The 16321-nt window shown below is 38.7% G+C and overlaps 1 protein-coding gene across 1 annotated transcript in view; it reads right to left on the bottom strand.

The window, feature by feature from the left end:
• SRGAP1 (SLIT-ROBO Rho GTPase activating protein 1) overlaps positions 1 to 16321 on the bottom strand; it is a 274483-nt gene that overhangs the window by 75995 nt on the left and 182167 nt on the right. Inside the window, exons 7-8 of the mRNA XM_022571634.2 lie at positions 3765 to 3986; positions 1692 to 1793 (exon numbers count right to left, since the gene is read on the bottom strand). Of these exons, the coding sequence (XP_022427342.1) occupies positions 1692 to 1793; positions 3765 to 3986 (324 nt within the window). The remainder of the gene's footprint in view (positions 1 to 1691; positions 1794 to 3764; positions 3987 to 16321) is intronic.

Here is a 16321-nt window from a genome sequence, read left to right as displayed (position 1 = left end):
ACACTTTCCTGTTTTTAACAGGCCCAAATTGTGTGGAGCCAAACCAAACAGGTCTGTGGGCCGCCAGTCTCGACCTTGTGTATCATACACTATTTTCCTAGAGTTTAGAGGCCGTTTCCAAATAAAACCACGAGAGCTTATGCATGAAAAAAAAACTGGAAGTCACTAGGCGTACAAACCCTAGGTCTAACAGGATCCAGTAAACTGCATTAAATGAGTATTTTGTGATGCCTTTGCCAAGACCCTGAGCTCTAACGACACCTCAAAGAGAGCAACAGCTTCCCTTCGGGAAGTTTCATTAGGGGGACTTTACACAGAGACTGAAATCTTAATCACATTGGTTGCATCTTATATACACATGTTTGAATAAGGGGTGGTTTGGTTCTTCCAGAAAGACCAGAAACCAGAAAGGCTGCAATGGGTTTTCACCAAACTCTACTGGTCTAAGAAACATGACACTCTTTTTTAACAGAAACAAACACACATTCACATAATTCAAGACATCTCAGTGGAATCAGAATAAAAGAGGGTACTAAAGTGAATTTTGACCATTTATTTTATCAAGGGCAAATCGTTGTTTTTTTCCTTTCTGTCCCACACTTCTTCTTTTGGAAATTGTTTGTCTCTAGAAATACGTATTTCTGCTGGGGCTGTCAAACGGTTCTATGAATGGGCACAGGATCTAAGCTGGCCAATGAAAAAAAATCCCATTTCCTGGCTGTAATAGTTGGACCAAAAGTATGCATGACTTAAGTCAGGCCAATGAAAGACCTTATTTCAGAGATAAGGATGTTGGGATGAGGTGAGATGGTGAACTGTAGGGACCATGTAGTCCTGGATCTCCCGATACAGGACATGGGGAGAGGCTTCCTACCAACACACATGAAGATACCACTTCAAAGTGATGCAAAGAGATTCCTGATAACTATCATCTGGACACAGATCCAATCACCACTGAGGCTACTGCAAACATTGACCAATACGTAAACTTTGTGACTTGACTAAGCGTGATTTGGGTTCCTGTAAATTACATTTGAGTGCCTTGACTAACACAAGAAACATTTGTGGTTCCTATTTTTATTTAAGTAGAACATGGACCCAATAAATCAATTTCAGAAACAGGCTGAACTGTACGACTGCTTTCTGGCTCAACATATATTTATAATTCACATTTTATGTTCTATCCATTTAAATCCGGTAATGTCAGCAAATAAACAGTTTTATATTCCCATTCAAGTACTACGATTTTTGTACTCATAATTATATCAGTAATGCCATATTCAGTACCAAAAACCTAGAAGCTACAAAAAAGCATAAAAAAGGACTAATTGCAAAAGTTAGGATTAAATGAACATGTCAGACATCTCTTTCCACACATTCATGTAGATTCTTGAACACATATGTTGAATTTGGTAATCTATTGGGAACTACTTTCCGTATTTAAGAATTTAAGAATAAAAGGTGTGTTTACATGGGTATGCAGTGAATCCCTGGTAAAGTATTCATTTATGGCAGAATACAGAACCTTTCCATTTATCTTCTACAAGGAGTACTTCAGGAACTCTGATCTAGCTGAAAATGCAGGATGAAGAGATTGCAGTTACAATGTTAAATTCCCTTAGGTCGTGTGAAACTGTCTTCCACTTTACATTAGAATTCATTTTACTTGTGAGGGCAGAAAGCATGCTCACCTCCTCGTTCTCAATCTTGAGCGTGGCCAGTCGGGACTGCAGCTGCTGGTACCTGAGCATAAGCTCTGCCTGGACCGGCTGCTGCGCGCTGACCTGACACACCTGATGGGGAATCAGAAACCACAGTTACAACAGGGAGCCGTCCAGCCAGCCTCCAGGTGCACAGTTCTCCCATTTAAAGGCTGCATGAATCAGGCAGATCCCCTCAAGATTCCAATTACATATTTTACTTTTAACAGCCGCCTCAAAACTTCAGTCTTAAATATGAACTTGTTATGTAAGTGGCAAGAGCAGAATGCAGCTGCTTGGCCTGGATATGACTGGGAAAAAAGCAGCAGTAGGAAGCATCCCTCTAAGAATGTGGCGGTTGCTGGAGATGGAGCTCTGATGCTGCCGTCTACCTATGGAATAAGTTATTGCGCAGAGTGTGGCGGATGATCCAAGTGTACGGTCATGCAGGCAGGCAGCAGAGCCTGCTGGTTACAGTCAGCTGGGTGACTACAGTAAGTTACTAAACCTCAGTTTCCTTATCTGTAAAATGGGGATAGTAAGAGTACCTACGCCATAGGGCTGTGGTGGGGATGAAATGGGATGATGTACATAAAGCACTTAGAACACTGCCTGGCACACAGTGAAAACTCAGAAAAAGTGAATAACTGTTTTCTGTATCTTCAACCATGGCTTGTCTTGCCAATTTTCAGCCAAATCATGTGATTCACCATGAAACTGAGGAAGCCACTTGTCTTAGGCTTTGGTAGAAAGATATCTTGGCCATGATCTCAATTATGGATAAGGTCAAAATTAAGAGCCTTTTAATTATATTAAAATCAGACTAGAAATGAACAATTTCTTTTCATCTTTCTCATCACAGAAATGGTCTCAGCAAATGAGAGTTTCCTTTTATGGAGTCTCCAGGACATCGTAGAGATTATTGCTTCCTGGCAGAACTGGCCATAAAAAAGGGCAAGAGACTTACTATATTAAAATAATAATAGTTAAAAAAAAAGTAACAACTTTTAACCCAACTGAAATCACTTGTTTGTGACATTTTATCATTCTGTGTTTAACACATCCATCCATAACTGAAAGATTAAAACCATTTGGTTTTAGAAACATAACTCTGGGTGGGATAAGCCACTCGCCTGTCAAATTCGTGTGCTATTGGCATAAAGACTGCTTACCATTTTTAATCAAGTAATTCACTCTATCAAATCAAGCAAAGATAAAATTAGGTTAGAAATATATCAGGTACATACATATACATCTTAAAAGTCTTAACATTAGGTGTTTCAGAGAAAATATGACATTAAAGAAGAAATCTGCCATGGAAATTATAAGTACGTCTATTTTTAAAAACATACTGTCACCACAATAAGCTAAAATTGAGTTTTTAATCTATGAGTACTGTTTTGCACAGCTGGGACACCAAGTGCTATAGAGCATGCTCCATTATTGGTTCTTCTTGTTTCCCCCTGTTCACAGACAATAAATATACCTCTGTAACTCATAAATGGTTTAAATGGAGTTTTTCCCTTGCATAAAATAGGATAGAAAGCTAAACTCATATAAAGAACCTAAGATATAATACATCCTTTCTAATGCTCGTTTTACCAGTTTGGAGGTGACTTGAGTCTTAAAAAAATGGTTTGTATCTCTTTTCCTGTCTTCCATTTTCCTGCCATTTATAATTATTTTTCTTTACAGAGATCTTTAAATCAGAATTATAAGAAGTCTTCAGACAGATTCTATTGGGCCAACAAAACGCGTTGTTTTGAACTTAAATCTGAATGTCTTGAGGTGGAGAAAGAATTCTTTAACTATCCTGCAACAGTTTAGTGCTTACACCCAGGTGAGTTTGCACCTCTATTTCTTTGGCCTCTGGAGGCATTAGAGTGTTTGATCATTGCTTTAAAAGGTGGTAGTGGCTGATTGTTGAGAGTATTGTGCTAAGATCCCATGCAAAGGCAGCCATGAGAAGACAACTGGGAATTTTTACAACTGCTGGGTACAGCAGGGGAAGAGTAATGTAAGTTAAGAGACAATTCATTAGTTTTAAGATAATCAATTACTGACCTCATCACCCATGTGAGACTGAAACTCAAACTTCATTGGTGGACAGAACGCAGCAGGGTACATCTCCATGAATCTCTGCTTATCACTCCTGGGCTCCAAATTGTCAACTGCATTCTCAATAATGTCCAAGCCTTCGTGTCTGGAGGTTTCAAGGTTATACTCCGCAGAGAGATATGTTCTCAGGGCTCTGTTTAGACTTGCATGGTAGCCAAGATCACAGCACTTAAAAAGTAAGAGAACACCACATATAAAAATTAACTCAAAATGGATCACAACTTAAATGTGACAGCTAGAACCATAAAATTCTTAGGAGCAAACCTTCATTACCTTGCATTAAGCATTGGTTTTTTGGATATAGTATCAAAAGCACAAGCAACAAAAGAAAAAATAAATTGGGTTTCATCAAATTTGAAGACTTTTGTGCTTCAAAGGGCACTATCAAGTAAAAAGATAACCCACATCACGGGAAAAATATTTTGCAAATCATGTTATCTGATAAGGAATTTGTATCTAGAATATATAAAGAACTCTGGCAACTCAATAATAAATAGACATATAGCCCAATTTTAAAAAATGGGCAATGGATCTGCTAGGTATTTCTTAAAAAATACATATACAAATTGTCGAAAGCATATGAAAAGATGCTCAACATCATTTGTCATCAGGGAAATGCAAATCAAAACCACATGTGATACCACTAGGATGGTTAAAATAAAAAAGGCAGGAAATAACAAGGATTGGGGAGGATGTGGAGAAACTGGAACCCTCGTACACTGCAGATGGGAATGTAAAATGTTGCAGTCACTTTGGAAAAGAGTCTGGAAGTTTGTCAAAGGTTAAACATATGACTTGGCAACTCCATTCCTAGGACTATATAAAAAAGAGATAAAGCATATGACTTGGCAATTCCATTCCTAGGAATATATAAAAAAGAGATAAAACTTGTACATGAATGTTTCCCGCAGTGTTATTAATAGCTGAAAAGTGGAAACAAGTATCCATCAATAAATGAATAAACAAAACATTTTCAGCCATAAAAAGGAATGAAGTACTGACACATGCTACAACATGGGTCAGCCACACATTGTATGACTCCATTGATATGAATATCCAGAATAGGCAAATTTATATAGAGAGAAGGTAGATTAGTGGTTGCCTAGGGCTGGGGGATGAAGGAATTAGGAAGTGATGGCTAAGGGGTGCAGGATTTTTCGGAGTAATGAAAATGTTCTAAAATTGATTGTGGCAACATATACACAACACTGTGGATATAATAAAAGCCAACTGTGGATTTTTAATGGGTTAAATGTATGGTATGTGAATAATATCTCAATAAAGCTATTAAAAAATAAAAGAAGCAAAATCAAATACAGAAAAGAAATAATGAAAAAATAGCTTTCAAGTTTGTTCATGCATACTGAGATTGATACAGTGATCTACTGAAATCCTTCTGGGATGCAAACATACTAACTGTAGTATTTTGATGTTTGTATAATTTACTGAAGACAGCAATAATCTGTACTCTTTCTGAAATGGGAAAAACAGGTTTGAATCTGCCAAAACAGCCCAGGAATGCCTTCTGTCTTATCTCTAGAATAAAATTTTTCAATAAGAAATGACTGGCCAAAGTCCTTTTATCAGAGACAGAATTTTGTTTAGTATTCCTAGGAATACAAGGGCTTTGGGCTTCGATCTTCACTATCTTTAATTTGTATTTATTTATTCATATTGCATTTTAAGAGAATATAATTTTAAAAACAATGTAACTCTGGATACTAGTCAGTTATAAATTACTGACAGAATTTTAAATTTGTACATAGAAGCAATATAAATCTCTTAAAGAGAAAACAAGTGGTTTTAAAGGTACAAAATCAGGTCATCCCTATATTGTTCTAATGAAGTTCAATCAATTCAATTTGATTCAATTCAACTCAGCTCACTAATTGGCCATCTACAGATGCCTGGGCATTTGCTAGGCTCCAGGAATATGAAAACTGGAACACAGTAAAATATAATCTCCATTCTCAAGGAATTCAAGTATAAGTTGTTCGTCAGTTTGCTACTAAAAGAGTAGTAGAAGGGTGCAAAGGACACAACTTGTCTTATGTTTTATGAAGGTACAGGCTTAATCACTGACCTGTCCTTAGAAATGCCAACACATTTAATTCCACCCTCACCCTCCAATTTCATAATGCTTAAATTTGGGATTTTTACATAAACATATTATAAAATCTTGGTTTTCAAAGTGTGGTCTGTGGACCAGCAGCAAATGCAGACTCCTGGGCCCCACCCCTGACCCACTGAATTAGAATCTGAAGTTAAAAAAGAAATACGCACGTTGATTCATATACACACTAAAGTTTGAGAAGCACTGCACTGAAACAATCAAGTAAAAGGGTCTTGAACCCTGTCCTTCAGGGGTGCCATTTCTCCAAACAGGCCAGAGAATCGACTTGATTAAAGATTACTTGATTTAAAAAAGCAGACAGTAGCTGCCACAACACAATTACAAATATAAGCAAAACATAGTTGCGAGATGCAGTTGTCCGCATTAATACATTTCCAGTGGAATCTGCTGCACTCAAATACAGAGACGGATTTTCAGTTAATTAAAAAATTCTAGCCTCAGATGAGCAAAGTCCTCTTTTATTCCTCTTACTCCTCAAAATCTATAATGGTTCTGTGTAGCAGCTTTATACACCTCAGAGGGACTGAAAAATTATTCTCTCAATAACACCTCATCGTATGAAAACATAAATTTGTGAAGAAAATGGTCTCATTTCTTTGAGATGTACCAGTGCTTCAAAACACCCTACTATTCTGAAAGAGGGCAGATTCAACTTGATTATAATGAAGCAGATCACACAAGCTCCTTTACTTTATGAGTACTGATCCCAATGGGACTTAATAGAAAATTGATATTGAGAGGAAACAACCCAGAGAAAAGCCTTTTCCTCCCCCCAACAAAAACCAAGTCTCTTTTCAACTTAAAAGAAAAGGAAAAAAGAGAAGAAGAATGAAGGAAAAAGAGGAAGAAAAAGAAAGAAATTCAACCCCAACTATCCACTTGAATTACAGCTCTGAAAAATACATACCAAATTTTCATTACTTCCAGACTTAGTTCACTATTTCTAAGTGTGGCTTCTTTGGGGAATAAATGTCAAGATTTCAAAAGTACCAGTGCATGTTTCCACACGCAGTTCAGCCACACAAAGTTGGTGAGTCTGGTCCCAGTAAGACACCCCTTATTTCACTGTTGTTTCCTAATAATTTGGGGAGAAGCATGCATGTGGCTTTGTAATCAACCCAGGGGCCTCCCTGGGTGTCTTCTGGACTTTGAGAACTTAGTAGGTTTCTGTGATGAGCTTTGATGGAAAATTTCCTTCTCTGACCTCTACCAATACTTTCCAGTCTGTGAGGTCATGTAACTGGCATGATTTTGTTACTTGTGATATGCAGCTTTTTCTACACTGTAGGCTTTTTAACCATCCAGAATTTTAAAAGAAACAAGAAACAGCAATAAAATTCTTTTTCAAGGTCTCCTGAGACAGCAAGACCTGTCACAGTCATTTTTTTTTTCTAAACTGGAAGCTAAAATGACACTGGATATGTTAGGATTCAAGATACTTGGTCAAAAGGCCTAAAGTAATTCTATGGAGCTTATGAATTATTAATGACAATACGAAGAGCCAGCTTCTACACAAAGAGTTGAATTATAACCCAAGTGCCCAAGTGCATTTAATGATGTAAATACATAAGAAACCAATAAAATATTTCATGAAAACAAAATAGTGTTGTTCTGATGGATGAAAAACTCTGAATGGATATATTAAATTATGGATTAAAGCTGGGGAAGGAAAGACTGTTAGAAGTCGAAGGCTGTATTTTTTTTTTAATATCCTAAGAGCTGCCAAGATAGATTCCACTAGGCATTAGTCTGTATCGCCACAGTAAGGCTAATTTCCTTAGGCAAAAGTGTTGCAAATAGTATTAAAAAAATGAAGATGAAATCTAGGTACTGAGGCCAGTGACAAATACTTTTTCTTGTCCCAAAGGCTGAGAGATTGGTTCAAGTATACTTGGTGGGTATAATGTCAGGGTGTCAGGTATAACTGGATCATAGCTGTTCAGGGAGACAACTTTTTTTTTTTGAAATAAACTCCATGACATGAGAAGCCCTAGTGGGGTAGAAGTTTGGGCTTAGATGGGATTACCATAATGGAAAACAAGTCCTACATACATGCTTCCAGAACAGTAACAGCCAATGTCATTTGCAGGGCAGCCCAGGAGGTGGCTGGAGGGCAGCCCCGAGCCTGTATGTCACTCCAGAATTAAGTGGTTGTCATGAGAATGGAGAGGGAAGAAATCCTGAAGTATTCGGTCTTAACTTCATCACTCCTGCCTCTGTCTGAGAAGCTTCCATGATCTTTTCTTGTGGGTCCTATCCCTGGCTTTTAATAAGTTTGGCTTTGACCATTCCAGAACCATGGATATTGTGTGAAGACTCAGTCTGCCCCTTCTTTTCAGTCTTTCTGAAAAATAGTGCAACCCAAGCAAACTGAACTGCAAAATACAGCTTTCACATGACCATGGGTAGCTTTCAAAGACCAGAAATAGACACTCTCAGAGCTTTTACAGTAGATGTCAAGGAAGAAAGTTGATTTCTCCTGTGTAAGTATCTTTGTCCTTCACTAATTTCTTCTCTAGCTATTCAGTACCTCAGGCAAGATACCGCAAACACATTTTGTGAGACAGAGGCATCTTGTGGAATTGAACTGTATGTCTAAATTACAGGCAACTTTTACACACCTGCTTTCACCTCTGGGTTCCTGATGGTCCATAGCTGACAATTTAATTTTTGCTGCTACTTTAACTGCAGCTGAGCATTTAGCCAAACTTGTTTTGAGTTTCTCTTTAGCATGGAAAAGGTCAAAATGGTACATCGGTGTGATACCAATGGATACAAAGTAGGAAACAGGAGAAGGAGAACAGAGGTTGCATAGCCTGAGCCAATGAGTAGGCTGAATAATCTTTTGTTGCCTAATACAGCTCCCACCCACAGGGGCAATTATTTCCTTCAGAGGAGCTGCTACTGGACTCATTTTTTTCCCAGGCCAAATCTCTGTAACTACCCTGAATCAAATCACAAGAGAGGAGAGAGAACAATAAACCAAGCCTCAATTAATACAGGTCAGGTGATACATGCTATGGAGAAAAAAGTCAGAGGTACACGGAGTGCTGGGGGAAGGGCATCGCTCTTTTATATAGGGCAGCCGGGTGTCACATGAATGTAAAGGAGGAGTATTGTAAAGCTCTGGAAGAAAGAGTGCTCTAGACAAAAACGAGAAAGGCCCCAGGCAAGAAAAAGCTTAGTGGGTCTGGGTAAGAGAAAGGCCTGTGTACCTGAAGCATGGTGACTAAGGGGAAAGTTGCAGGAGATGACACTGAGTGGCAGGTGGGTGCCAGTTCACATAGCGTCTTAGTGAATAGTTTGGATTTTATTCTAATGGAGAGTTTTAAATAGGGATTATAGGTCTGATTTATCTTTTTTTTAACACTTTGGTTGCTTGGGAAGAGAATGAATTATTGATTGGAAGGTCTTAGTGCTAAGTTGGACATCTTAGGAAGCTGTTGCCTCCTAAGTGCAGACAAGAGACGAAGAGGCTTTGTCTCAGAGACCGAGAGCGCAAGTAGTGAGAAATACCAAGGTTTGGGATATTTTGGACGTAGAGATGATAAGATATGCTGATGCGTTTATACGTGGGGAATGAGAGAACTGGGTTTTTGGCTTGGGCCACTGGGTGGAAAGTGGTACCATTTTCTGAGCTGTAAACAATGGATAAGAAAAGGTTGTTACATGTGTGAAGGGTGATGATGGCAGTAGGGGCAAATGTTCAAGGTGTCTACAGACATCTGGTTAGAGATGTCCAGGAGGCAGTGGATATGCAAATCTGAAGCCCAGGAATATGATTAAGGCTGGTGAAAAAAAATCTAGGAACCATCAGATAGTATTTAAGGCAAGGGACCGAGAGAAAAAGAAACAAAGGATCACGCCTTAGGCAACTTTCACAACATTCAAAGGTACAGCCAAGATGGAAAAGCGAGCACTGGAGCCTGAGAAAGTGCAGCCTATACGGCAGGTGGATGCAGTTTCTTTAACAAAGGCCCACAGCATCTCCATTGGAAGGAATGTTTAAAGCCATCCACTTCGGTCAACCAACTCATTTCGGTTTTTAAATACCCTTTCTTCCATGAAGGGATAAAAACACGCATACGCCCGTTTACATGATAACTACACTGTCCTAACCCATCTAACATCATCTCTTTATAATCTTCCTGATAAGAGTTCAGGCCTAATGGAGACTACAATATTAAAATTTGGCAGGTTTTCATGGATAAATTTTAATACTGTTATGTAGTGGGGGAAAAGTCAAACTAATTAAGAAAAATCTGAACTCTGAATAAAATGCTTTTCAATTAAAAATATGTCCCTAGAGACAAAAGGATAGCTGATTATTTAGAAATGATAAAATAAACATGGCATGCGGTATACAATGTAACCTAACTTCAATCTTATTCTGTAGAAATGGCTAATAAAACACATGACAGAAATCCCTACCAAGAAAATTAGCTGGAATAGGGCATTTTCTATGGCAATATTCCATAATAGTAACAAAGATTTATCCTTCAAGCTTCAAAGTGACCTGCAAACTTTTACAGGGAGTAATTGGAGACTGTGAAACTGTACTGTAAGGATGACAAACACTTTATTATTATAGGGCAGGTGCTCAGGGACAAAGCACTAATAGAATCTTACTGTTGAGGATTTTGTTTCTCTGACTACCTTTTGAGGGTGGGTAGGTGTGGAACTGGACTGAAAGAGGTTATATTACCAGTTCTGCAATCTTAAAACCAGTTGGTTTAAGAATTTCAGATATACAGAGTAGTGAATATGATTATAGATCAGAGATTCCTAGCATTAAGACTTGTACTCTCCCCAACTCTTTTTTCTTAGCAAATCATAATCACTTGAAAATTTCAGCATTCAATCACAAATATATTTGTTGCCTGTATGATTTTTCTTCTTGTTGTAAGACATCCTAATTTTTACAGAATAATAGTTATAGTCTCTTCTGCACTTAATGCTGGGAATATTTAATGATAACAGATACAAAATCTATTATTTACAAAACTACAATCTATTTTACCCTATAATTATGCCTTTATTCTCCCAAACCAATTAAATTTCCTTTGGCCAATACTTGCAATTCATATTAATTTTTTAGAATGACATAATAAAAACCTCACTGTGAAATTAACTTTCTTCACTTCCCACCTGATTCCAAAGTAAGAGACTGTTACTCTACAAACTAAAATTTACTTAAAACTTTCTTCAGAGACAGAGGAAAAGCCATCTCAACAATCTTCTGCTTAAGTGACGCTCTGGATTAACTAATACTCAGTTCATTTTATAAAGCAGAGGTTGGCCAACTATGCAGCCTGTGAACAAAATCCAACCCATGGCCTGATGTGATAAATGAAGTTTGACTGCCACATAACCATATCCACTTGCTTACTTACTATGGTTACTTCTGCACTAGAGTTGAGTAGGTACAGAGACTATAAGGCTCACAAAGCCTAAAATATTTACTACCTGGCCTTTTACAGAGAAAGTTTGTCAACTCCTGCTCTAAAGCATAGTGACCAATGCCAATGCACTGTGAATAAACACAGTTAATAGGCCCTCTCTAATACTCCTGCTCAAACAATTAGTCTGTATGCTTTCAAGAGTTGATTGTACAGGGACTTGCCTGGTGGCTCAGTGGTTAAGAATACGCCTGCCAATGCCGGAGACACGGGTTTGAGACCTGGTCTGGGAAGATCCCACATGCCGTGGAGCAAATAAGCCCGTGCACCACAACTACCGAGCCTGCGCTCTAGAGCCCACGAGCCACAACTACTGAGCCCACGTGCCACAACTACTGAAACCCATGTGCCTAGAGCCTGTGCCCTGCAACAAGAGAAGCCTCCGCAATGAGAAGCCCGCGCACTGCAACAAAGGGTAGCCTCCGCTCACCGCAACGAGAGAAAGTCCACCCATAGCAACGAAGACCCAACACAACCAAAATTAAATTTATATATAAAAAAGAGCTGATTGTATAATATCTGTGCCATTTATATTTATTATAATTTAATATTAAATAAACATAAAATAATTGAGAAAGGAGCTATTGGAAGATTTAAGAGTAAACAAAATTGTTATCAAATTAGGCACAATTGCCAACTGTGCAAGACTGTGAAAACATTGTATATATCCAAAATATTTTTTCTTGTGTGTTACAAAAAACTTAAAAGTAGAAATCATAGATAATACACAGCGGGTGTGGTTGTACATAGGAAGACTGACTATTCAAAATTCTGTACAAAAAGATAAATAATAATTTAAAGATTAGCAAGTTCAAGTACATTGGTATACTTTAGATTAAAATATTTAAGGCATAGTTTTAATAATTTTTTATAACTCTCTGCTTTTTCCGTTTCTAAATATAAAACATGCCAAACTTACAGATAGGTGCAAAATATATACAGTCAGCCCTCCATATCTGCAGGTTCCACATCCATGAATATGAAGGACCGACTGACTTTAAAGGACTTAAGCATCCTTGGATTTTGAAGGATGCTCCTGGAACCAATTACCTGTGGATATGAGGGACAACTGCATACTTTTAAATAAATAAAATATTACAGGTATTTCATAAGTCCTCTAACCCCGCCAATCGCAACCCCCTCCCTTCTCTCTAAAGATAACTCAGTATCTGGAGTATCCAAACTAACATTGATAGGTAAAGGTGAAGTTTATCTAAAACAGATAAAATCGGAATTATTAAATAAAAAACATTAGATCACCTCCAAATCTATAGGAAAGACTTGAACTAATCTATCAAATTGCTGAAGTATTAGTTTTTAGACCTGTAGTCGTTAACGAAAGAAGATTCCATTAAATAGGGTGTCAGTGATATATATGTAAATTTATACTCTGAAGTGCCTGAAAATATTTTCTTAAATTATCATTCCTGTTTAATTTACAATATTAATTTGTACTCTAAGAAGGCATTTTGCTGACCAAAAGTAAATTATCGCCCAGATGTTGCTGAGTTCCAAATTAGTAGATTTTCAATTTAATAAAATCCAAATTCAAGAGGTTTTAGAATATCCATAGTTTGTTGCAAGGGAAAAACCTTAACTATATATGATGAAGGAATCAGAGCTATATCACCGTACACTAGTGATCAATTTCAGTAACACTATCAGTGGGCCAAACATACGTTGTTACATACCTACATAAGACATAGCAATACCACCCATGGTGTATTCCACTGCAAAGTGCTTAACTTGAATCCATAAAGCCTTCATGTAGTGTTTGCTTTGTAGGAAATATAAGGGATGGAGAAATGGGCTAAATAAAAACACAACAAATTATCAGACAAATTGAGAAGCTGAGATTTTCTCAGGAACTCCTGTCTCCTCAACAACTGTCTCTTTAACCAGGGACTTGGCTGGATAAAAAAAGACTAAAGGGACACATCACACAGATCCAACATGTGATCTAAATTGGATCTAGTCTAGACATACCAGCTGAGAAACATTTTGGGGAGGGGGGGTTCACAAATGGAAATGTAGCGGTTATTAGACGAGACAAAATTTTTCTGAAATGGAAGGATGGGAGATGAACGACTGAAAAAAGGGAGTTGAAAAGCTATATGTAAAATGTGATTTCATACTCTCTGGTCTAAAAATGTGTGTGTGGACACAGAAAAAGTCTACATTTTAACAGTGACGATCTCAGGTGGTAAGAATGTGATCATTTTATTTTCGTTTGTAGTATTTTCTAGATTTCTACAATGTAAATGTAGTGCTTCTATAATAAGACTAGTTTTAAAACAAATTCTATGGAAAATTTATATGACTTTTTTATATCAACAGATCCATTCATCATCATGTATGATAGAAAAATTTTAAGAAAGGCGACAGATACTGATTTGAGTAGAAGCCAAGAGAAACTGGAGGTTTGTATAAAAAAGGTCTCAACTTGAATTCTTTGACTAGTTATAATGCTTTGATTTAATCAAGATACATTTAGCATCTTCCATGTCATTTCACATATAAAATGTTTTTGATGCTGTATTAAGTGTCTTAAGACGGCATTAAAAATGTTGTCTTAACTTTTTCTCACTAGAGGTATAATAATTATACCTTCTAATAATTATTAGCTCAGTATAAAAGGTATTTTGCTAAATAGGCTCACACAGGAGCATAAGGGATTCTAGGTGCCTTTGCATAATAATCCGTTTCTTTTTCATCATGAAGGGTCCAGCTTAATGGTTTTTAAGATCACCACCGTATATGTAAGTTGGATTCCTACAAAATAAGCAGCCATTTTAGAATGTACGTATTCACATTCTGATTGCCTTGAAAGTGGGTCAACGAACTTGAAGCATGCTTTTCACTAAAAGAGTACTCAATTTCTTTTGAATATGACAACATACCAATTTCATAACATTTCTTTTAAAATTCATATTTAAGTTGTATCGTTTTAGAATTGTATAACATTTCTTTTAAAATTCATATTTTAGTTGTATCATTTGAGAATTGTTTACATTTTATTTTATTTATTTATTTTTGGCTGCGTTGGGTCTTCATTGCTATGGGTGGACTTTCTCTAGTTGCTGCCAGCGGGGGCTACTCTTTCACTGCGGTACGCAGGCTTCTCATCGCAGTGGCTTCTCTCCCTGCAGAGCACGGGCTCTAGGTGCACGGGCTCCAGTAGTTGTGGCATGCAGCCTCAGTAGCTGTGGTTCACGGGCTCTAGAGAGCAGGCTCAGTAGTTGTGGCGCACAGGCTTAGTTGCTCCGCGGCATGTGGGATCTTCCCGTACCAGGGCTCGAACCTGTGTCCCCTGCATTGACAGGTGGATTCTTAACCACTGCGCCACCAGGGAAATCCAACAATTTTTAGTCCATTTCTACTTTTGGAAGCTTGCTGGCCCGCGCGGGGCTTGCCCTGGGTCGCTCTCCTGAAGAAGGAGGTCCTGGCCGTGAAGAAGTCCTCGGCGTCCTCCTCCAGGCTGCTGTAGCCGCTGCTCATGCTGCTGCTCATGCTGCTGGTCCCATCGCGCGCGGGCCGCCTCCCCGGGACGCTGGCAGCTAGGCAGCGGGTGCCGCGCCCGCCCGCCCTGTGAGGTTCCCGGCGCGCGGCCCCGAGCCGCTGGCGGGCTGTCCCGCTGCAGCTGCGGCCGTCGCTCAATCTACATTTTAAATTTAAGGCTGATCTTTAAAAAATCCAGCTTTCTAAAAATAAAATTGAAAATACTTGGCATATTTAACTATTTATTTATATCAGATTTATTTTGATCTGGAGGTTAAAATGTCTGAGTTTGAAACCTAACATAACAGTTGTGTAACGTTTGGCAAGTTACCCAGCTAGCTAAGCCTCCGTCAGTTCATTTAATCTATAAAATAGAGAAAATAGTATTTACCTCACAAGGTTATGATGATTAGATGAAATTATGCTTAGAAACCTAGGTGCCTGTCACATAGTAAGAGTTCAATAAATATCCACAACCATGATGGTGACTCATATAATCCTGACATGCTCTTCTTGTCCTATATATACTAACGGTATCAAGGACGCTACTGTACATCTCCACACAGGTGCCCCACAGGTATCTCAACCTTACTACATGTAACAGAACTATTGCTCCTCTTCAGGGTCCCTATCTCAGTAAAGTGTACATCATTAACCTAGTTATTCAAGACCTGAGCCTAGGAGTCACTTTTTTTTTTTTTTTTTTTTTTGCAGTATACGGGCCTCTCACTGTTGTGGCCTCTCCCGTTGTGGAGCACAGGCTCCGGACGCGCAGGCTCAGCGGCCATGGCTCACGGGCCCAGCTGCTCCGCGGCATGTGGGATATTCCCACACTGGGGCATGAACCCGTGTCCCCTGCATCGGCAGGCAGACTCTCAACCACTGCGCCACCAGGGAAGCCCTAGGAGTCACTTTTATCCTTTTTTTTTTTAAACCTACCACCCCAGTTTTCTTTTAGCTTTATTTTCAATATATTTTGAATTCAACCACTTCTCACAGGTCTATTGCTACCACGCCAGTCCAAGCCAGCATCATCTCTGGCCTGGACAATTGCAAAAGACCCTAGATATAGCTCGCTTTTTTCACACTTGTCCTCCTCACCTACCTCAGTCTATTTTCCACCCCGATGCCAGAGTAAGTCTTTAAAATGGAAATCACGTGATGTCACCTCCTTGTTTCAAACCCTTCACTGGCTTCACACCAAACTTAGAGCAAAAGCTAACCCCTTTTCCCTGTCCAAAGGCCCCTAAGTGATTGGGCTTCTGCCCCTCCTTCTCTCCCAGAACCTTTTCCTCGCTCGCTCCTCTCCAGCCATACTGGCCTCTGCTATTCTCGAGCATCTTGAACTTGCCAAACACACCTCCACCTCTGTACCTGGAGCCTTGCCAGTGCTTCTATATGAGGGACATCTT

Source organism: Delphinapterus leucas, chromosome 11, assembly GCF_059928025.1.
Source record: "Delphinapterus leucas isolate spDelLeu-1000000601 "Yukka" chromosome 11, BTC_Dleu_Yukka2, whole genome shotgun sequence".
NCBI classification, from domain to species: Eukaryota; Metazoa; Chordata; class Mammalia; order Artiodactyla; family Monodontidae; genus Delphinapterus; species Delphinapterus leucas.
Note: the sequence above shows the minus strand (reverse complement) of the source record. Positions and strands in the feature narration are given on the sequence as shown.